The sequence below is a fragment of the Typopeltis vanoorti genome, chromosome 10 (assembly GCF_054136105.1).
Source record: "Typopeltis vanoorti isolate ZY-2024b chromosome 10, IOZ_Tvanoo_1.0, whole genome shotgun sequence".
Lineage (NCBI taxonomy): Eukaryota > Metazoa > Arthropoda > Arachnida > Uropygi > Thelyphonidae > Typopeltis > Typopeltis vanoorti.
In genome coordinates this window covers 4015329-4038372 of record NC_143558.1, presented here as the reverse complement: position 1 = coordinate 4038372, position 23044 = coordinate 4015329, and the positions used below count along the sequence as shown (strand labels likewise).

The window sequence follows — 23044 nt, the reverse complement described above, 5'->3', positions numbered from 1 at the left end:
TAGTCCTCTATGCAAGAACCAATCAGATGACTTAGAAATGGTCATGTCCATATCTACCTTTCATAAAGCTATATTCAAACAAAAAATGAAATTTCATTTTCTTCAATCACTAACTCATCTCAGTTTTCCAAAATTCTTTTTATTTCAAAGGTTTGTGCATATTATTATTTATTATTATTATTACATAACACCTCCAGGGAGTCCAAAGACTCATCGAGGGAGGGTGCCTGCTCTGCAACTCTCCATCTCCACCAGCTGTGCAACTACCTTTGTCATCTACACCACTAGTATTTTCACAAATGAACATCCATGCTCATGGTGGGATTCGAACCTGCAGTCTTTTGGCTGGAGAGCGGATGCACTAACCACTCGGCCAACCAAGCCAGCTCTGGTTCTAATATACCATTTTAGAGAGCCTTCATCTTAAAACATCCTCTTTTTGATCTTCTCTGATTAAAAATCTCCTGCTTTAAATCTATAAATTTTTTTTCATATTTATAACAACTTTTAATTTATAAAGTGGCTTTATTTCAAGTTATGAAAACCCATATAGTATTTTCTGTTATGTTGTTTTTTATTTGAAAGAAAAAGTTATATAGTGTTTACAAAAAAAAAAAAAAAAAAATCACTAAAGTGATAGTTCTCCAGTATATTACAGTGAGAGTTACTATTGATACTCAGTTTTCTTCTTTAGATATGGAAATTTTCACAATTTTCAGGGAAAACACTCACACCTCATTTCTAGAACATTATTTTTGTGAGGAAATGTATGAAGAAAACATGGTACTTAATAAGCTGCTATCAATATATGAAAAGTATTGACATGAAGTGACTTCATGCACACATTTCTTTATAAACACTTGGAGGAAAACAACATAATTTCATGTAGGTTTATATGAACTACTTCATTTTATAGGTAAAGTATTACACCATTACTTAGTTCTAATTGAATTCTAGTAAGAACTTAAAACAGTTTAGAATTGCTTCATACTTAAATGTCATTAATATCTTTATTGCATAAAAGGTTCACTTTTCTGTAGAAAGATCTATACATCTTTTGTATTCACCAGCACAGTAGAAAAAAATTGATACATTTTACTCAAGCATCATTTATTTATTTTTTTAAGATATTTCCAAACTGGGAGAATAATGAAGGTCTAAAGCAGCATGATTACAGAAGTAAAGATAATCCGGAAGGCTCCAGTCATAAACAGTGGCTAGCAGATCAGGCTCACAGAGCTCAAGCAAGAAAACAAGTATGGTCAAGAGTATTTGATACATCTGGTTTAAAACATGTATCTAGTCTTGATTCAGCCTTTCATGAAACTGCTACAGGAAGACACACAGCTAACAGTAGTCCACTAGAAACTCTTGCCGGGTATGTAATGGATATTGAGTTTGTCCAACCACTTTGATAAAATGCATGAATCAATTTCTCATTGGCAAAGTAAAACATGGAATATTTGATATTGTAATTATTTAAATTAACACTTACATTATAAATTGCTAAGATATTAGTAATTGATATTTTGTCTGTATTGTACAGTATCTTCAAGATAATTATATGAACAGAATTAACATCAAGACAACAATTGCATGAGAATAGCTGGAGTTATTCTCAAGTAGTTGATTATGGCAGGTACCAGTCTTTCTTTTTTCTTTTTTTTTAAATTAAGAATCAGCAAACATACTGGAGTTTCACATGTCTGTATGTTACTTTTCCATACAAGAAACATTCTGATGGAATCATTTCTCACTGATAGAGCCTAAACTTGAAGTAAAAATATCCAAATGTTAATTCATAAAGTGGATTTTTAATGGCAAGTTGCATCCCATTGCTTGTTATAATATATGCATAGTGTATCTTCTATAGGATTTCTCTAATTATCACTTTTAACAGAACTAAAAAATTAGTAGTAACCAACCAGTTTTAAAAGATTTCCTTGTTAGTTTTTTTTGGCAAACATCTTTTTTAAATATTTTTGTTTTAATATTTTTATTTTAATTCACTGCTAACACACTTGCAACTACCTCAGGCAATTCATTCCACTCATTCACCACTCTTCAAGCAAAGAACCTAGTCGGCATCTTACCAAGCACTCTTACACAACTTCTAGGTGTGATCTTTTGTTCTCTCCTATTGAAAGATTTCTTTTGCGTCAATCTTATAGAATCTGTTTAGTAACATACAAGTTTATATCATGCTCTCTCTGCCTATCACCTAAACCTTGCAACCCACTTACCTCCAATCTGACCTTATAGGGGAACATTCCATGGACTAGTTACCAGCTTGGTTCAGTTGTCTTTGAATCCTCTCCAGCACTTCCTGATATCCAAGAAATTTGGGTGACCAAACTTGTGCACAGTAATCATGTGGCTAAATCATGGCATTAAAAAGAGGGATAATAACCTTCCTATCTTGTCAATGTGTTCAACATCTACATACTCCTTTGAGCTATTTTGCAATATATCCTCTGAACTTGTTTAAGTTGAGGGATATTACATCCCATATCGTTTCTTAGCCAAATAAGAAACTCAAAGAGTTTCATGCCGAATATAGTAGAAACTATATTATAAAGTTCAGCGATTCCAAGCGTAAGCAAATACCTGGATACTGCAGCAACTGACCCTAAAGGTAGTGCAAGCTGAGGCAACTCATGTCTAAGGTGGAGCAAGCTCCGATCACTATTCTTGATATTTACCCATAATGTGAACTTAGCTCCTAGGAGCTGTATTTCTGTTCAACATTATGAGAGAAGGTCACTACCCAGACCGGTTTCAACCTTTATTAAGGTCTCATCAGTGAGTAGGTAGACCTAGTTAATATCAAGTTTGTAGCGAACTTGATATTATGCCAGCTCTCTTGCACATTCTCATATGTTGCCGAATTGAAGCCTTTGGCTCTTCATATATCTAATAATTTATTAGGACACCTCTCGGCAATACTCATAGAAGGGTTGTAAGTTCTGTTTGCTACAAACTTGATATTAACTAGGTCTACTACTCACTGATGAGACCTCAATAAAGGTTGAAACCGGTCTGGGTAGTGACCTTCTCTCATAATGTTGAACAGAAATACAGCTCCTAGGAGTTAAGTTCACATTATGGGTAAATATCAAGAATAGTGATCAGAGCTTGCTCCACCTTAAACATTGCCTCAGCTTGCACTACTTTTAGGGTCAGTTGCTGCAGTATCCAGGTATTTGCTTACACTTGGAATCGCCGAACTTTATATAGTTTCTACTATATTCGGTATGAAACTCTTTGAGTTTCTTATTCGGCTAAGAAACGATATGGGATGTAATATCCCTCAACTTGAACAAGTCATATGTTGCCGAATTGAAGCCTTTGGCTCTTCATATATCTAATAATATCCTCTGAACTTTATCCATTATCACCCCCAGATCCCTAGCCTTGTCAGCTTGCTGCAATCCAGTACCATCAGTATGATACAAAGTTTGTAATCTTTTCATCCTAAAGTGCATTAAATTAACAGTTATGGTCCTTTGCCCATGCTGCAAATTTATTTATATCATTCTGCAAGATATCCACATCACCTTAATCAACTATTGCCCACTCCAGTTTTACATCCCCATCAAACAACTAAATATTCCCCCCTTAAATCTTCTGCTATGTTATTAATATACAAATTAGAATAGTGGCCCTGGTACACGTATCTGGGCTGATAGTTACCCTCATTCACCTTGATTTCACTTCACCATACTGCCAGCTTCATATCTAGTCCCATTTACTACAACTTGTATAATAGTTTTCTATGTGGTATTCTGTTAAATGCCTTTGCAACATCCAGCAGTATCATAGTGTAGCTATACCCTTTATCAGTTCTGGTGTCACCTTATTATTAAATGTGAATAAATAAAATACAAAGCCATGCTGTCCCTATAGAGTATCGTATTCCTATCCTCCCATTCCTGAATTTTACCTTTAGCCAACTTTTCCAATACTTTAACTGCTACTTCAGATATACTAATTCATCTGTAATTTGCTACTTTTGTCTTGGAGCCACCTTTATGTAATAGAACTATCTTATCCTCTTTCCCTTTTACTTCCTTGGAACCTTGCCAAAGCTAAGATTTAGATTAAACAACTTCATCAGAGGCATTGCCAGGTCTCTTGCACATTCTCATAGCACACCAAGCTGACATACCATGCATTCCCACTTCTGTATTCATATCGATATTTTTCAATATGTTGAGTACCTCCAGTTCATTTGCTTGAACATCAGCCTCTATTACATTAGTAACTTCTAAGTCTCCACCTGGATGATACACCCATGCAAAGTGATGATCATCACTTAGTAACTCAATATTTTTTTCTACTTCTGTCACTTTCCTACCATCAACATGGTAGGAAATGAAGTGAAGTTTTTCTTCCATAATTATTCTTTCTCTTGTGGAAAAATTCTTTTGGATTTACTTTGTCCTGCTTAGCTAATTTTTTTTCATAACATTCCTTACATACTAATTACCCTTCTTGCTTGCACTTTGTGTTGCTCTTGCTGATCACCATGTTGTTGAAGGCATATAAAGAAATATAAATCATATACTGCTTCTTTCTAACACTCCCTGACCACCTCACATGCACTACTGACATTTATTTCTTGTAGCTTCTTATGCATGGCACTTCTCCAAGCTGCCATCTAAGTTTGTCATAATTGCCAACTTTGTAGTTCTGCATAAACCCTATCTTGACTGAGAATTCTACATGTTGAGCATTATCCCAGAACCAGAATGCATGGTCACTTCCCCCCAATTGTAAGTAGAGTTGCTACTATGGTTATAGAGATATTTTGATGCTATTACCAGATCCATCACTTTCAAAACTTATTCCCCCTTATTAATTGTATAACTTCCATATCCATCTTGCCATGTGCCCTTTCCTCCTTCCAAGCTATATCCCTATAGTTTAAGTCACCTATGATAATTGCTCGTCCTGCACTCATTGTGCTAATCTTGTGATGAATAGCATTCACATTGTTCTCTGAGCCAGCAGGCCTATAGCAACAATATATTTTGTCCTTTTGCCTTCTATCTCACACCAGACAGCCTCAAATGAACCATCTTCCTCAGATCTACTATTCTCCTTAACTTCTATTTTTGATGGTTGAAGTTCTTTAGTTATCATTAAAAAGACCCTCCTGTTCTGTTTCTTCTTTCTTCTCTGAAATTATGATATCCCTTACATTTTATCCTTGTAACTACATCATTCTATGTCAAAGGTTTCGATGATGATGATAATTTTTGGTCTAATCGGACTGACCAATGCCAAAACTTCTCTCCTTTATTTCTGATGCTTCTGCATCCATATACATTCATTTCAACATCCCCTTTGACCTACAGGTACCCTTGCATAATGTTTCCTAAGACAGCTGGAAGTGAACAGAAGTAGATCGATCTACTTCTGTTCACTAATTTTTCTCACAACTCTGATATCTGTAGTTTGAAGTCTGCAATCAACTGTTTAACTCCATATGAATCAACTCTTTGATACATAAGTTAAAGTTGGTTTGAGCATTATCTTATAAATATTATTAATGTAATGTTTTACCTATTTTGCTCTCTTATTTCATGCAAATAAGAGAGCAAAATAGGTGCCATTTTTACTAAAAATTGTGCCTAAATAGCTGAAATGGTTTACTTATTCTATAGGTTCTCTATTCAGAATACAGTTGATATTTTCCATGTGCTTCCTACTTATTTTTATAATCTTTATCTTTTTATTGTTCAATTAATTAAAGCTGTTATTCTGTTTAGTCAAGTAATTCTACAGACTTGTACTGGATTTACTAAATGTATAATATCTGTTTAAAGTAAAGAGATGAGATTAACATCTCTAATTTTGAATTCGTGTCTAATGCCACTATCCTTCACAATGTGATACATATACATGATGAGTAAGGGTAGAGATAATGTTCATGTTGTCTCAACACCTGATTCTACATCAAACCATCTTCCTGTACCCTTTTTGCTAACTGTTGACTTACAACTCAAATATAGATTACTGTTCCAATGTCGTGTAAATGGTGTTCCATTTACATCACATAATTGTAGCATTTTGAACAGTTTTTTTCTTGGCACCATATAGATTCATGTATATTCCCATGATTTCTTGACTATTTTTCATATATGAAATCTGATCCTGACAATCTTTACTTGGCATGAACTCAAATTGTTCTCCACAATTTTTCTTAGCCTTTTTCTTAAGTATGCTTGCATAAATCTTAACAGAAACACTCAATATAGAAATTCCTCTGTAATTTTCACATTGTTTTCCCTTTTTAGACATGGTATTATGAAACTCTACTCCAAATCATATGGAATTCAATCCTCTGACAAGACCTTCTGAATTATGCAGTATAGCCACTCTAAAACTTTTATAACTCTATATTATGTACATTTTTGGTTGAATACTACCATCCACTCCTGTTGTCTTTCCACATTTTAGGGTTTTGATGATTTGTATTCCGATTGTATCCCTCTTAAATATTTTGTACCACTGTGCTGATTTTCATATCCAAATTTGTTACAGCAGTCATTTGATTTAGTTGAGTCCTGAAGTCCTGTGCTTGATGTATTTAGTGCATGCTTTAAATTAATTTGAAAAAAATATTAAACTAATGATTTTCAATAAAGTCGCATAATGCTGAAATGCGTTAAATAAAAAGTAATGATTTTGACATAATTATATGTGCTGAATACAAAAGTAAATTACATACTGGTTTTCATCATCCATTATCTTGATCTGATCCCTTAACAGATTAGGCTCAATACTTGTTGTAGCCAAGTATCTTGACTTTATAGAAACTTAATTTATGCATCCTATCTGCACAGTCCGTTATGTCTGTCAATTTTGTGCATTCTGTCAATCTGTCTGTCTTGTAGGATGAAAAACTCCAGTAGCAAATACTCTAGCAAACACTGTGAGATACTGCCTAACTTGTCTTTAGTTGAAAAGTCTCAGCAAAGGTTCTTCACATCCTAGATATTCACACATTTCATTTCAACCAAAGGGCATTTTTGTTAGACTGAGCCATAGGCTCTTCATAGGTTTGCTAAAGAAAATGTCTTCTTTAGTAGTGTAATCTCTCTCTCTCTCTCTCTCTCTCTCTCTCTGTGTGTGTGTGTGTGTGTGTGTGTGTGTGTGTGTGTGTGTGTGTGTGAGAGAGAGTGTAAATAAAACATGCAGACCTGGTTTTCAACATATATTGTATCAGGTGTTAAAAAAGGATGGTTAAATTTAAGGGTATACATTCACACTGGTATAGAGAAAGCCTATGCAAGTGATTGCTACTTCTGTTTAATGAGCATTTTGCTTTTTTTGCAAAGTCAAAATGCAATAAAATACTCCATCATTCCTATCAGTAATAAGTAAGTTGCTGATTCTTAAACCAACTGAGACATGGAATGCAGATGAAGCTTCAACAGTGGACTACAAGTGCAGTGTCATGTTCTCATGAACTGGATCCAGATTTTCAGCTCTCAGCTATATGAACAAACCACCGGATGAGCTATGCAGAGTTTATGAGAGACATCTTATCAGAACACTAGCTGAAATCTTAGTACAAGCTACACAACTGGAATCTCTTCAAAAAGGACAAAAATATCACACTTTGAAAGTATCAGAAAAATGTAAATGTTTTATTTTTTCTATAAGTAGCAACTTTGTGCTTTACGACAATATTAGCAGATTACTGAAAATGCTTAGAGCATTGATTTGATTTGATTTGACCATTGTCATTTGTTGATAGATTATTACCATCATTTCAGTGTCACGTGGAGTCTGAAGTCTTATTGTGAATGTAGCCTATAAGCAGTGGCGTATTTAGGTATTTGCTGCCCCCAGGCTCGCAGAAAGTGCCGCCCCTCATGACCTGCCCATTGGCAGGTCATGATCCCAACCTCCAGTGACTGAAATTGCTATAGAATCCCATTTACTTCACATCACGTAACTTTCTTCTGGTTGGTGTCATTTTCAATTTTGGACAAAGTGGAAATTATTTCCGTCCATCCCTCACGATGACTTTGACAGGATTCGTCACAAGCTGACCAACGAGTAGGCGAAGGACGTTTGATTACTTTTGCAAAAGTTTCCAGGTGCTTTCTTAGAACACTCCACTGATGTGTTGAAGATGTGAAAAATACGTACAGTTTCTGAAGGACATTAAAAAATGCAGAAGAGTATGGACAGGATTCAACAGTGCAAGTACTAATTTGAGACAGAGAATATCCAGCGCATGGTATGAATTCTGCCAATGGATTTATTTCAAGAATTCTTGCTTGCAGTCCTGTGTACTTGCCTGACATGTTACTAGCATTATCATGTGCCTGCAATTTGCTACATCAATTCCAAGCTTGTTTAGTGAAGTCAATACATCTCTTGTAACTCTTCAGATTTGTGACTCACATTAGGAATGAAATGCAAGAAACGCTCCACAGGAGTTCCATGTTCTTTAACATATTGTACAATGAAGGACAGCTGATCAACATGAGACAAGTCTAGTGTTGTGTCAACACTTATGGAATAGTACTATGCTATTTTAAGTTCTTCCACAATAAATTTGATTACTTTCTCTCATTCGTGGCAAAGGAAAGATAGGAAATGAAACTTTTGCCTTTTTTCCCCCCAATTTTGGCAATGTGCTCAGCAAGAAAGGGGTCAAATTCACTAATCCCTAATGCCTTTGTGTCAAGTTACCGACAACAATACAGTAGCTTTTTGTGCACGTGTCTCAGTCTGTTTAGTTATGCAGAATATGATTACATGCCAATATGCTTGCAAACTAAACTTACAATGAGGAAAAGAAAAATATTTCTCTACTTGTGAGTAGATGCAGCATATAAGGAACATGTTATAACTAAAAAATGAGAGCCTGGAAATTTCCACCGCCCCTCAAAATTTGCCGTTCTAGGCTCGGGCCTATACCTAAATATGCCACTGCCTAAAAACTTTCTTAATAGAAAGTTTATAAAGTTTAAAGTTTCTATCATATCTCCTCTTTTCTTCCTGAAAACTGAATTTCGTAACCTACAAACTTTCATTCTGTTCTGAAAAGAAGCATTCCGCAGACTTGCCACTATCTTGGTCACCTCTGGATCCTCTTCACTACTTCTCCTCAGAATCCAGGCAACAAAATCTCTGCACAACAGTTCAGATCTGTCTATATAAATATCTTGTAAAGAGAGAGAACTTCTTAGTCTCTACTTTCACAATATCCAAGTAATGTAATCCTTTAAGCTATTTTGTCCTCCACTTTTTTTTTCAGTATGTCATTCGAATTTCAACTCTGTCCACTATTCCCCCCCTCCAGTTCCTAGTCTCATCAATTTCTTACAGTACAGTCCCATCTATATAATATATCTCTAAGTGTGACAAAGTAAACACTACACTTCACTATAGCAAACTATCCACCATAACAAATTATTCCTGTGGTTCCCCCCCCCCTCCCATATATGTTTGCTATAGTTAGTTGACTGTATCTCTCTCTTTCAGAAGCATAGACTATCCCAAATGAAGAATTCCTATAAGAGTGTGGCTTGCTTCATATTAATACAATGAATAGAAGCGGAACATTTGCAATGATACCAAAGTAATATCATTTAATTTAAGGGCATGCTGCTAAGTTTCATGAAATATTGTTACTTTTTATCCAAGTGAAATAGTCAAGATAGAGATCACCATTATAAGGTTAAACAATGACCATTGCAAGAATCTGATAAGGGCTACAAGCATTTCACATCCTTACCTGTAAAAGCTTAAAAAGCTCTCTTGAACTTTTTAAGAAATTCAAGATTAACATTAACCTGGTCTGAAGAAAAATTTCAATGAGCCAATGGATTTTTTTAAATATCTGGTCCACACATAAAAGACCACAAGACCTATAACACATTAGAGCCATAGAAGAAAAAAGGAATCTGTTCACATTTTAATTAAACAGCTGAAGGTTGTTTAATCAAAATGTAAAAAGGCAGAGCGGAGGAGACTGCTCCAAAGAACAAAAGCAGATGGAATGAAACAGGAGGCAGCAAAGTTGGTTTGGTGAGTTTCAAGACAGACTGTAAAAGGGTGTTGGTTAGCACTTTCTCTAGTTTTAATGATTTTGGACGAGAGTGGAGAAATAATAGTGGCCAATTACTTTCATGAGGAGATTAGAGTTCAGGTTGAGGATATTAGAGTTCAGGTCACTGAACTCTAATCTCCTCAACCTGATCTTGAGGATTCTAATACTTGAGCACTACAAGATTTTTCAAATGAAAAGGAGGAATGGAGTGTACTGTCATCGGAAAATCTATAGATAGGATTGGAAGTCTGTGAGAGCAGATCATTTATATACAAGAGGAAGACAGTGGTTGAAAGAACAGAACCCTGAGGTACTCCTGCATTAATTGGGAAATCTGAGGAGAGGAAACATCCACCATGACATGTAGTAAGCAATCAGTGGAATGGTAATAGTTTCTGATATTTAAAGGACAAGTTCCCAAGAATAAGTCCTCAATGAGGCCTTGATTCCCTAGAAGTTCAATAATGCATTACTAAATCACTTAAGGAATTGACAACGTAAATAAGATTATAAATTAAATTTCAATTGAATAAATATTTCCGATATTTTGGGAACATCACGTTGCCATCTTCAAAAGGAACTTGCAAAAAAGGCACGTGCACGTAGGCATTATTTCAGGCGAAAAGATTAGCAGCAGTATATCACATTGGTGGAACCGTACTCCAGGAGATTGATGAGGCCAAGGATTTGGGAGTGTTGGTGGATAGGGAGTTGAAGTTTAGAGGGCACATTGCAAAAGTGGCTAAATCAGCTCATCAAATTACTTGGCTTCTGAAAAATACTTTAACAAGCAGAGACAAACAAGTTATTGTTCCTCTGTATCGAGCCTTGATAAGACCCCATCTAGACTACTGTGCACAGATATGGGTGCCAGGGTTTCTTCTTGATGGGGAGGAGGTGGAGAGGATCCAGAGACTAGTGACCAAGATGATAGCAGGTCTGTGGAATGAACCTTATGAGAACAGGCTGAAGATTTGTGGATTGCAGAAATTGGTTGATAGGCGAAGGAGGGGTAATATGATTGAGACATTCAAATTACTGAAGGGTTTCTATAAGATTGATCCAGAAGATATTTTTGAAAATATGACTGGTGGTGGGAGGACTAGGGGCCATGAATGGAAGCTGGGCAGGAGCGTGGTTGACAAGGGTGTTAGAGCTAGGTTTTTTACTTGGAGAGTGATGAATGAGTGGAATAAGCTGCCAGAGTCTGTTGTGGGTGCTATGACCGTGAATGAGTTCAAGGCGAGGTATGATAGATACTGTGTGAATGTCGAATAGTTGTTCTTGACATGATTTTAGGGCCTCCCTTGATGAGTCTGTCGACTCCTTAGAGTTGCCCAGAATAATAATAATAATAATAATAATAAAGTATGAATATGTATTCCTGACTGTATGGCTGTTGAGTGTTTTTTACCACTGTGCTATCACTGCTTGTCTCATTTTGCAATTTCTTGAAGTAATTACTCCATACTCCAAGGATATCTTTTTCTCCAGTTTTCATGTGACCTACCTTTATCATCTCTAACTCCTTTCACAGCACTCTTTCCTCCATTTCTATGTTCTTGCCAAAGTCCTCCCATGACTTTTGTTTAGCTAGTTTTACATAGTGTTTAGCTTTCTTATGGATGTCTCTGTATTCTCTAAGAGCACAAGCTGACTTATTTACCAAGAACTTTTGATATGCTTTCTTTTTTTTCCTTCACTGCCTCTCTAACTTCCTGTGTCCACCATGGAGTTGTGATTTTTCTATCCTTGCAGACAACCTCACCACATGCCTCTCTGGCTGAATCAATCAGGGTTTTCTTCAAGGCTTGCCACTGAATCTCCAAGGTTTGGTTCCTGTTCTCAAACTCTTTCATTTTTTCTTCAATAAGCTTTGTGTATTTTAGTCTACAGTTCACATCTAAGAGCTGCTCAACTTTTATTCGCTTTAAAACCTTCTTACATGTTATTCTTCTCAATATGAAATTCAATTTCATCCTGCTCAAGACTAAATAGTGATCACTTCCAATTTCAAATCCTCTGTACACTCTGGTGTCCTGCACCAGGGAGAAAACATCACTATCAACAATAACATAATCAATGAGACTTTTCTTATTTCTTGCCTCTTCTCTCCATGTGAATTTGTGCACATTTTTATGTTGGAATATGATGTTAGTAATAACCAGTCCATGTCCTGAGCAGAAATCCAAAAGGTATTTGCCATTATTATTAGCTTTGCTCTTTTCTCCAAATTTTCCCAAAATATTATTGTATGTCTGACAATCATTTCCTACTCTGCTATTTAGATCCCCTACAAGGACAAAGTTTTCCTTTTTCATTGTGTCAGCTGCTTTCTCTAAATCTTCCAAATATTCCTCCACTTCTACCTTAGTAGAACCTTCTGTGGGACCATAGGCAGAAATAAGTCTCATTGTCCAGTTCTCCATTCTGATATTTGCCCACATCACTCTACTTGAGACTGCTTGCCATTGAAGAAGATTAGCCTCGTATTTAGTGTTGAATACTATGGCTATTCCTTCTTTTCCTTGGTTGTCATTGCCTGAATATAACATTTTGTATTTATTGCTCAGAAAGATCTCACCAGTTTTTGTCTTTTTTGTTTCAGTCACCCCCCTATTATGTCGATCTGGTACTTTTCTAATTCCTCAGCTAGCTCAATTTCTTTGCCATTCAGGCTTCTTATGTTGATAGAACCGATTTTTAACTCTAGTGATGTTGAGTCGGGGTGTTTTTTCATATTTGTACATTACTTCTGGGTGTATATCAAGTGTTCCATGGTGATGATTATAATTAGTGCATGTGCATTTGCCAGATCTGACATTCCATATCAGAAACTGGCAAACCAAGAATTCCCTCTTTCTGATCTTAAAATTTTTTAGTACACATTCATAACTTATTTTAATGGTATTAACAACACTATAGGCAAGATCTGTTAACATCTGCCTTGGAGAACATTAAAAAATACATTTGCTACCATTATTATTATGGCAAGTTAGGACTGGCAGACCACGCTTTGGACATCCCTTCACACAGGATTAGATGAAAGAAAACCAATGTGCTATTTAAAAGTTGTTACAGATCAGAAACATTATTTTTAGAGTCAGTCATGGCTATGAAGAATTCTCCTAACCTGAACAAGTATAATTACATTAATTTGCCATCTTTATGACTTCCCAATATCTGATAACCACTCTGATTTCTTCTTTAATTATTTATCTCTGAAGATAGATTATCTGTCATCTTTCTTGAGGATTTCAGTATTCATAACTCAGACTGGCTTCTTTTCAACTTCACTAATCAAGGTGGATACTTCCTCTGATCTGGAGAATCAGAATAATTGTTAATAGCTTGAATAGCAACACTTTTTCTGATCTAAGTGCTATTTCTCCAGTTGTGCTCAAAATTTCTTCTTCAGAATTGACACTCTTCCTATATCATCTGTATGATTTTTCATATTGTTTGCCATCTATCCAACAGCACAACACCATCTTCTATTCAGGTGATTCCAAAAAAAAAAATTAAATGAAAAAAATAAAAATTCAGCCATCAAATTACATGTCATTTCCTCACTTCCTTTACCTCAAAAACAATGGAGGATATTATTGACAGCCAATTTCCTCTTCCTCACTGCCTAGAGGCCCTCCAGTTAATTAGTGATCACAGATAAGGATTCTGTCACTCATGCTCCATAACTGATTCTCCTAGCCAGCACTGTCCACCTTTGAACATAAACCATGTTGTTGAAGGTTTGGAAAAAATTGTGGTCGTTTTTCATATTTTCAAGACATAGAGTCCTGCTTAACAGCTATCATTGTATACTGTGTGATATGCCTTCTGTCCTTTGTAAGTGGGTTACCAGTGTTCTATTTTCAAATTTTCCATCAGTGCTGGATTACTCCTGAACTTTGTTTACTCTGTTTCAATTTTTTTCATTTGACAGACCTCGTGCTCAAACGTCTATAACCAATGTCCACTGAGCCCCTTACCATTGTTCACTTGCATTATGATAACCATGGACCTATTTTGTTTTTCTCATAAGAAAACATCTCTCTTTGCTTCCCTTTTACTGGCATTAGCACATCATTTTCTTAACCTCCTCTGAGCCTCCAAAAAAATTTGGTGTCATTTTCTGTTTAAGACTATACTTCTCACCTGTACAACTCCCAACACAGTATAAATTTTAAGATTTATTCAATCTTTAGAATGTAGTTCTCACATTTGATGTGAGAACTTTGGTTCATCAAAATCTTCCAAAAAATACTTGATGCTGTCCAGAAAGTGGACATTCTGTTTAGTAGATGACTCTTCTCTAAGAGTAACTTCTGTCATTTTGTTATTGACATTCCCTTTCTGCCTTATGCATATACAAATACACTGCCTCAGGCAATGTATTTGTATGGGCACAGCTTTACCAAACTAGCTACTGTGTTTCCTCCCAAAGCCTGTAAAAACTTGAGCAGCTTGGTCAATAACTATACACAATTCACTTCCAAACTTACCAGACCAACTTCTTATCTTCCTTATTCATTAAATCTGTTCTTTGGAACAGTCTTGATATTGTGTTTTCCCATGAATTCTACCTCCGGCTTTTCAAGAAACACATAAACAGATGCCTTAACCACTCGCTCTCTCACAGACACAGCACTGTTGTGTTATAGGTTTTGTAACCTCTCACATGATCACTCAATATAAAAAAATAAATAAAATATAACATTGTACTACATACTTTGATCTGTTCTCCTGCATTATCAATATTAAATCACTCAGCTTGATATTGGTTAATTAATTGATAGTATATATTGTTGTCAGCCGTAGATTTTGAGTTCAGCATGAATGCAGAGTGGCAAATTCATGTGTCTACAATATCTTCCTAATATAACATCTCATGAATGGATGCGGATCATTTCTGCAACTCATCAGGCATTGAATTGTTCATTTCTGTCAACAGACCATTTATACATGTTGCCACGTGCATGCTGTGTAATCTCTTGATTTATATGTTATTGTCTTAGGGTTTTCTTTAATTTGAAGATAATGAATTTGTTTATTGTCTGAATACTTATTCATTACCTTTCTTTACAGAGAAGAGGATAGATATTTAAAATTCCTTAATGATGTTACAGAAGATATACTGAGTAAGGGTGTCTTTACAGATAGGTATTTACTATTGTCATTTCTTTTCAAATAATTTCTTATCATCTTAGAATACTCATCCAGTTTTGAATTTTAAATGTTAATTTTTTGTAATAATTACATTGTTACAAGTGAGAAATAGAATATTTACACGTGCAGTAAATGATGCATAATATTGTTAATAATGTTCTCATTAGGATTATCCTAATATTTTCATTCATAATTTGCTATTACAGAAAAAGTTATAATAAATTCTTTCAAATTCGATCTTGTTTTTGAATACTTATTACTATGTGATATACTTTATCACTTAGAGTTAACAGATGAAAGAAAACATTTAAATATCTGAGTGTTTAACTGTTTTTGAATGCATAATTTTTTATGCAGAAACCTAGTTTACAGAAATATTATTTAAATAAAAAAAGTAGTTTAAGATTATGTTTTACAAGATTACTAGAATAATCATTAATAGGGTTGAACACTTTGATCTGTTTTCCTTCAATATCCATATTAAGTCAGTGTTATATGAAGAGGAATAAATCTCACCATCATCATTACTAATATTAGCTGATATCCCTTATAAAAGTGTAGGAATCCAATATAGTTATGTTTTCTTTATTCCTGACTTTCTCTCAACAGTTTTCTTCCCAATTAATGTGATCTGAAATTTGCAGGTCTCCAGTATGGTCAATTAGATGGTCAGGAGTACCTTTTAAAGTACTTTGAAAGATACTCCTGACCATCAAAACTTAGCCTTATCCAGAAATTTTTTCTTCGAAAGCTTTTTTCTAAACTTTCATTTTCTCTATTATATAGTGAAACCTGTAGAGTATTAATAACTAAAAATTCACACATATATCACAGTAATTAAATTTTAATAATATATAGATATTTCATCTTAAGTATCTTAATTACATGTTAGTGCGCATGCTTATATTGGAATCTCTCTATGCATGCCGTAGCATGTTTGAGGACTTTAAAAAAAATAAATAAATAAAATAAAAGTTGTAATTAAACACTAAATTAAAGTATATGTGATAAATTTATTTTATATAATTGAGGATAATAATTTCCCAGACTTGTGGGATAGTGAGACAGTCATTACGGTTCAGATTGGGTCAGTCTATGATGTAAGGCTTCAGCACTTTCTTTATATAAACGTTCATGTTTATATAAGAATCTATGTAGCAGCTTGGTGTTTTTCCATTGGATCCTATGGTTAGGGTTTTCAGCTCCATGTTGTGCGAGGCCAGATTTGTGCAGTTTGATAAAATGGATGTGGTCTTGGTGTTCAGAGATGTGTTTACTTATAGATCTTCCTGTTTGTCCATAGTAAGACATCTTACAAGAACATGGAACTTCATATATGCCATGGTGAGAGTTTGTTTTTTTGGAGAAGGTAGCAAATTGTGATCTGGTTGATTGGTTTATAGGTGGTGATGAGTTTGTATTTCTTCATAATTTTTGACAGACTTTCCGACATGCCTTTGACCTATGGTATAGGAGTACTACTGGCTTCTTGTCTGGGTTGATGTGTGGGGGAGTGGCTGATAATTTTTTGAGTGGCTTTTGTCTGTATCTTTAATAATTTCCAATTCTTGTTTTAACGATTCTTCAGAGGAACAAAATTTGTGTGCTCTGGATACCAAAGATTTTATGATGCCATATTTTTGATGGATGTACATTATCCCCTCTGTTATTCATTATCTATATGGATCACATTATGAAGGAATGTGGTATTAAACCTGATATCAAAATTGGAGATGTTAATGTCAGCTCTTTGCTTTATGCGGATGATGTTATACTTCTAAATAAATCCGCTACAAGTCTGCAAGATTCTCTGACTAAATTGAATAGCTGTTGTAATAGATATGGTATGAAGGTCAGCAATAAAAAGACAAAGACAATGAAAATAGGCAGAATCGTTGAAAATGTCAACTGTGTTGTGAATGGAGAACCTGTGGAACAAGTAAAACATTTCAGCTACTTAGGCACAATTTTTAGTGAAGATGGTAAACTAAATATAGAAATAGACAATAGAATCAGCAAAGCTGGTATCGTGGGAAGTCAATTGAATAAATTCATATGGAATAAGAAAGAAATTAGTCGGAACACTAAATTAGCTATATACAAGACTGTGTTCAAACCAATTTTAACTTATGGATCTGAGAGCTGGGTCAGAAGTAAAACACTTGACCAAAGACTAGAGACCGCAGATATGAGAGTCCTGAGAAAGATTAGAGGCATGAACAGATGGCATCAATGGCAATATCATATTAAAAATGAGGATATTAGGAAAGAACTTGACATTGTCAGCATCCAGGAATGCGTTAGCAGAGCTAATCTCAGATGGTATGGTCACTTAAATAGAATGGGAGAGGAAAGATTAGCAAAACAAGTGTTCTCTGCCAGGTTGGCAGGAAAACGACCCAGAGGAAGACCAAGATATAGGTGGATTGATACGGTACAAAGTGCCTTAGACGATAGAAATATAAGATCTGATAATGTTGGAGTCTTGACAAGTAACAGACTGATTTGGAGGAAAATTGTAGATAGGAAGTTAGTAATGATGTAATTTTTTCATGTAGTACTGTCATATCCTGTACACCCCTTGAGGGTACATGGCAGGAATTTGATGATGATGATGATGGTTTAAAAGTTGGTGAAAGTTTGTTTAAACTAACTTTCTCGGGTTGTTACATCCACAGTTCATTGGCTCACCATCCATCCAATTTATCAGATATACTTTAATGTTTAATTACAACTTTTTTTTTCCCCTCAAACACACTATTGTACACATAGAGATTCCAAGATAAGCATGCACTAACTGTTCATTTGAGTGCAATTCCTAGTATTGTTTGTAAAGAACTGTACTGATGATGTCTTAAGATACTTAAGACGAATACCTTCCCTTATACTTTCATCTTTTAACATGCCTCTGTTTCATCTTTTATCTGTTAACATGCCATCTTTCATTCCCATAACTTTCATCAGAACATTCATTCCTTATTATGTGTTGTTTTAGTCATAAAAAATATCAGTCTATTATCACATAAAAAGGTTTTAACTGGTGTTGGAATTCAGATTCTTAATTCTTTCCTTAGGTAAAGTTTACAAGACTTTGACTAGTTCCAACCTAATCATGACACTATGTTATGATAAAAGCTGTAAACTAAATTTTGCGACACTAATTCCTACTATTTAGGTAAATTCTTCAAGCATTTAGTTTGGATTTTAGAGTGTAGGAATGCCTAATTAAACCTTTAGATTGCTTTTAGTTATGATATGAGGAAGCAGTATACCAAATTTGAATCGGTGTGTTTTGGATTGGAGTGTTTGTAGAGAGAAAAGATAAGCGTTATTTTGAGTAATAATTGGCAATATTGCTTGAATCTTACGTAGTATTGTTTACTTTTCTCTCTTAAATAAAGCCATGTCTGTGTGATTTTTGTGTGTTTTCTGCATTATTTAATTAGTATTTGATAAGATTCGATAGATAGCGTGCACATGGCACTGATGAGAAGAAAAACAATGACATCCAAATTGCCGTCTTTGTTCAAACATTTTAACTTAAGGGAGTTTATTCAGTGTAACGTCTGCGAGATTTACGCTTTGCAGAGAGCATTTGGAGTTTGGTTCGATAATGATAGTGGAGTGAATGTGTGCCGAAAGTGTAAGGAAAGTGCGGATTTAAAGTGTGTCTCAGGTCATGAGATTGATGTCGATGTTGAAAGTCAGAATGTAGAAAATAGTGATATGATAGGAATTTGCGATGTAGTACCAGATAACTTTGAGAGCGGTGTTGAAAGTGAGAGTGAAGGTAAAAATACAGAGCGAGAGAATGATTTAATGGATAAAAAAAATGAAGAGTTAGTTGCAATGAGTGAGATCGCATGGTTGCACGGAGTAATACATAGGGCAAAGCGGCAGCTGGAGTATTTGCAAAATTGTTTACCGAGCGCATCAGCTAATAAAAGGCAAATGTATGATAAGAGTATGACCGGGAGTGTAAGAAAAATGAAGGAGCGAGGTTGTATGGTGATTCTTTAGTAAGAGGTGTAATAGATGAAAGTTTGTTAAAATCGTACTTACCAGGTGCGCAAATTAAGGATGTAACTGAGTCTATCAGAGCGCAAAAGCAGAGGGTGAAAAGAATGATTTAAAAGGAGAAAAATTTGCTGTGAGAGAGGACTTGAAGGAATTACTAGAGGTAGCAAAAGAAAAGAGCGATAGAGTTAAGATAGTGAGTCTTTTGCCACGGTATCACAGAGAAGAGTTGAGGAGGGCCATAATTGCAAATGACTCTATGCGTAGGTTATACAGGAGGAGTGGTGTCGAGTTTGTGGAGTGAGATTGATGGTGAAAGGATTTATATAAGATGGATGGCCTGCATTTGAATGGATTTGGTGTGTTGGAGACTCAAAAAAGTATTGTTGAATGAAGTGGAAGTGGATGTGCAGAATCAGGGAAACTAGAGTTATTAGGGGGGGGGGTATGCAGACTTTAGGGAGGCAGTTGAGTGTATGAATGTGTATAATATGCCCGAGCAAGTACGAAACGAAGGACAACAAATCAGAATGGGTTGGTTAGTATAAGGCATCAGGATAGGGGTGGGACTAACGAGCTTCTGCATTTCATGTATACTAATGCCAGGAGTATTGGGAACAAGAAGGAAGAATTTTTGGCCTTGGTTGGCTCTTACAGGCCACAGGTTATTGGTGTTAATGAAACATGGCTGACAGAAGATGATATAGCTAGTGGGATAGAATGTGAGGGGGTATAGTGTTCAGGAGGGACAGAGAGAATAAAATGGGGGGAGAAGGAGGAGGAGTGTTATTGGTGATAGCTGATGAACTGCAGCCAAGGAGAATAAAAGTTGATCTGCAGGATAGAGAAAAGAGTGCATTTGAAGCTATTTGGTGTGAGATTGAGACTAGCAGAACAAAATATACAGTTGGGTGCTGCTATAGACCAGGTGATGGAATAGATGGTGGAGATAGTATGCATAAGCAAATAGAAGCATGGGGGATTATGGGGGATTTCAACTATGGTAAAATTGATTGGAAGGAGGAGAGGACACATGGGAGGAAGGAATTGGATTTTATGCAGTTATTAAGGAATAACTATCTGCGACAGCATGTAATGGAAAATACTATGGGTCAGAGAGTGCTTGACCTAGTAATTGCATCTGAGAATTTGGCTGTAATGAATATGACCATGTTGTCATCAGTTGGTGAGAGTAATAGGGTCTTGAACTGGGAGCTGGCTAAATCTGTGGAATTTACAATTAAGACAGGGTACATGTGGAATTACCATGCTGGTAAGTATGACAAGCTTAGGAGATTGGTTGGTTCAGTGCCATGGCATGTAGAACTGCAAGGGCTGGATGTTAATAGTGCATGGGAAGTGGTTAAGAAGTGTTTGCAGGAGGCTATGGCTGACTGTATGCCTAGAGTCTGAATAGTAAATCAAGTAGGGGTCAAATGGATGAATAACACCATTAAGCTTGAGCTGCAAAAAAAGAAACAACTGTGGAGGAAATTTAAGGAGAAAGGTGACCTGCAGGCACATGAACTATATAAAGTGCAAGCCAGAAGGGTAACAGGTGTGGTAAGAAAAGCAAAAACAGATTATGAAAGAAAATTAGCCATGCAGGCTAAAGAGAATCCCAAACAGTTTTTTTGATATGTTGCAAGTAAAAGAAAAAATGTACACGGTAGAATGATTTTAAAGAATGCCGATGGTAGGGAGGTAATCAAATCAGCTGATATAGTGGAATTACTGAGCCAGCACTTTGTCCCACCCCTATCCTGATGCCTTATACTAACTAACCCATCCTGATTTGTTGTCCTTCGTACTTGCTCGGGCATATTATACACATTCATACACATGACTGCCTCCCTAAAGTCTGCATATCCACTCCCCCCCCCCCTTAATAACTCTAGTTTCCCTTATTCTGCACATCCACTTTCACTTCATTTAACAACACTTTTTCCAGTGTCCGGACACCAAATCCATTGAGATGCAAACCATCCATCTTATATAAATCCTTTTGCCCATCAACCTATCAGCATATCAGGAGGCATTGTCAAGGTCTAGGAGAAAGTAGTCAAGAGGAAATGAAGGAACCAACAGCTTATATGGGAATTATGGTGAATGAGGTGGAGGCGAATAGTCTGTTACAAAACCTCAATGTGAATACATCTGTGGGATTGGATGGTATACCAGCTCGTGCCGTACGTGAAGCAGCTAAAGAATTGTCAGTACCCTTGACCATTTTGTTTAATTTGAGTCTCTGGTCGTGGGTTAGTCCCGAGGGGTGGAAAGAGGAGAAAATAGCTCCACTGCATAAAGGAGGTTCCAAGACTGCTGTTGTAAATTACCTACTGATCAGCATATCAGGAGTCATTGTCAAGGTCTTGGAGAAAGTAGTCAAGAGGAAAATACTATGGATAGAAGAAAATGGGACACTGTATGGGGGACAGCATGGTTTTGTGAATGGTAGATCATGCCTTAGTAACTTGCTCATGTTTTATAACACAGTGACGGCTGAACTGAATAAGGGTAATGGGTTTACAGTGATTCTGCTGAACCTTGCTAAGGCCTTTGACAGGATACCACATGGAATTCTAATCAGTAAGCTGCAGCATATGGGGACGGATATAGGGTTGGTGAGATGGATAGGAGGGTGGTTGATGGAGAGATATCAGAGAGTAGTTTATTGAGGAGTACAGTCCAAAAGATGGCCTGTGACAAGTGGTGTGCCGTAGGGTTCTGTTCTTGGACCACTACTGTTTAATTTGTTCATTAATAATATAGGGAAGGATCTGAGAGGAACTGTTAATTTTTTTGCTGATGATGCAAAGTTGGGTAGAGCAATAGTGAATGCACAGGATGTCAAAATTTTACAGGATGATTTGGATAGTTTGGAGGACTGGGCTAAGGAGAATGGATGTCAATTTAATGTGGCAAAATGTAAGGTTATGCATTTTGGGGTGAAAAGATTAGCAGCAGTATACTACGTTGGTGGAACTGTACTCGAGGAGATTGATGAGGCCAGGGACTTGGGAATGTTAGTGGATAGGGAGTTGAAGTTTAGGGGGCACATTGCAAAAGTGGCTAAATCAGCTCATCAAATCACTTGGTTACTGAAGAGGAATACTTTGACGAGCAGAGACAAGCAAGTTATTGCTCCTCTGTATCGAGCCTTGATAAAACCTCATCTAGACTATTGTGCCCAGAAATGGTCACCTAGGTTTCTTCTTGATGGGGAGGAGGTGGAGAGGATCCAGAGACAAGTGACCAAGATGATAGCAGGTCTATGGAATGAACCTTATGAGAACAGGTTGAAAATTTGTGGGTTGCGGAAATTGGTTGAGAGGTGGAAAAGGGGTGAGATGATTGAGACATTCAAATTACTGAAGGGTTTCTATAAGATTAATTCAGAAAATATTTTAGAGGACAGAACTGGTGATGGGAGGACTAGAGGCGATCCATGGAAACTGGCAAAGAGTGTGGTTAGGAAGGGTGTTAGAGCTAGGTTTTTTAGTTGGAGAGTGGTGAATGAGTGGAATAAGCTGCCAGAGTCTGTTGTGGGTGCCATGACTGTGAATGAGTTCAAGGTGAAGTATGATAGATACTGTGTGAATGTTGAATAGTTGTTCTTGACATGATGTTAGGGCCTCCCTTGATGAGTCTAAGGACTCCTTGGAGTTGTCCATGATGATAATAATAATAAAATTTGGTGATCCAAGTTCTTTCCATTTAGTAAAAAATCTGCAACTTTTTGGACCCCTAGATATAAGGGAACACCAAATAAACTCTACATTT

At 36.1% G+C, this 23044-nt stretch overlaps 1 protein-coding gene across 5 annotated transcripts in view; it reads left to right on the top strand.

The window, feature by feature from the left end:
• Window positions 1-23044, top strand: part of LOC150102137 (spermatogenesis-associated protein 7-like) — a 151681-nt gene that overhangs the window by 92425 nt on the left and 36212 nt on the right. For 4 of the 5 annotated variants that reach the window (XM_090399380.1, XM_090399379.1, XM_090399381.1 and 1 more), the window contains 2 exons: window positions 1128-1378; window positions 15164-15238. In XM_090399380.1, the coding sequence (XP_090255506.1) occupies window positions 1128-1378; window positions 15164-15238 (326 nt within the window). The remainder of the gene's footprint in view (window positions 1-1127; window positions 1379-15163; window positions 15239-23044) is intronic. The other variant, XM_090399383.1, reaches the window with a different exon arrangement.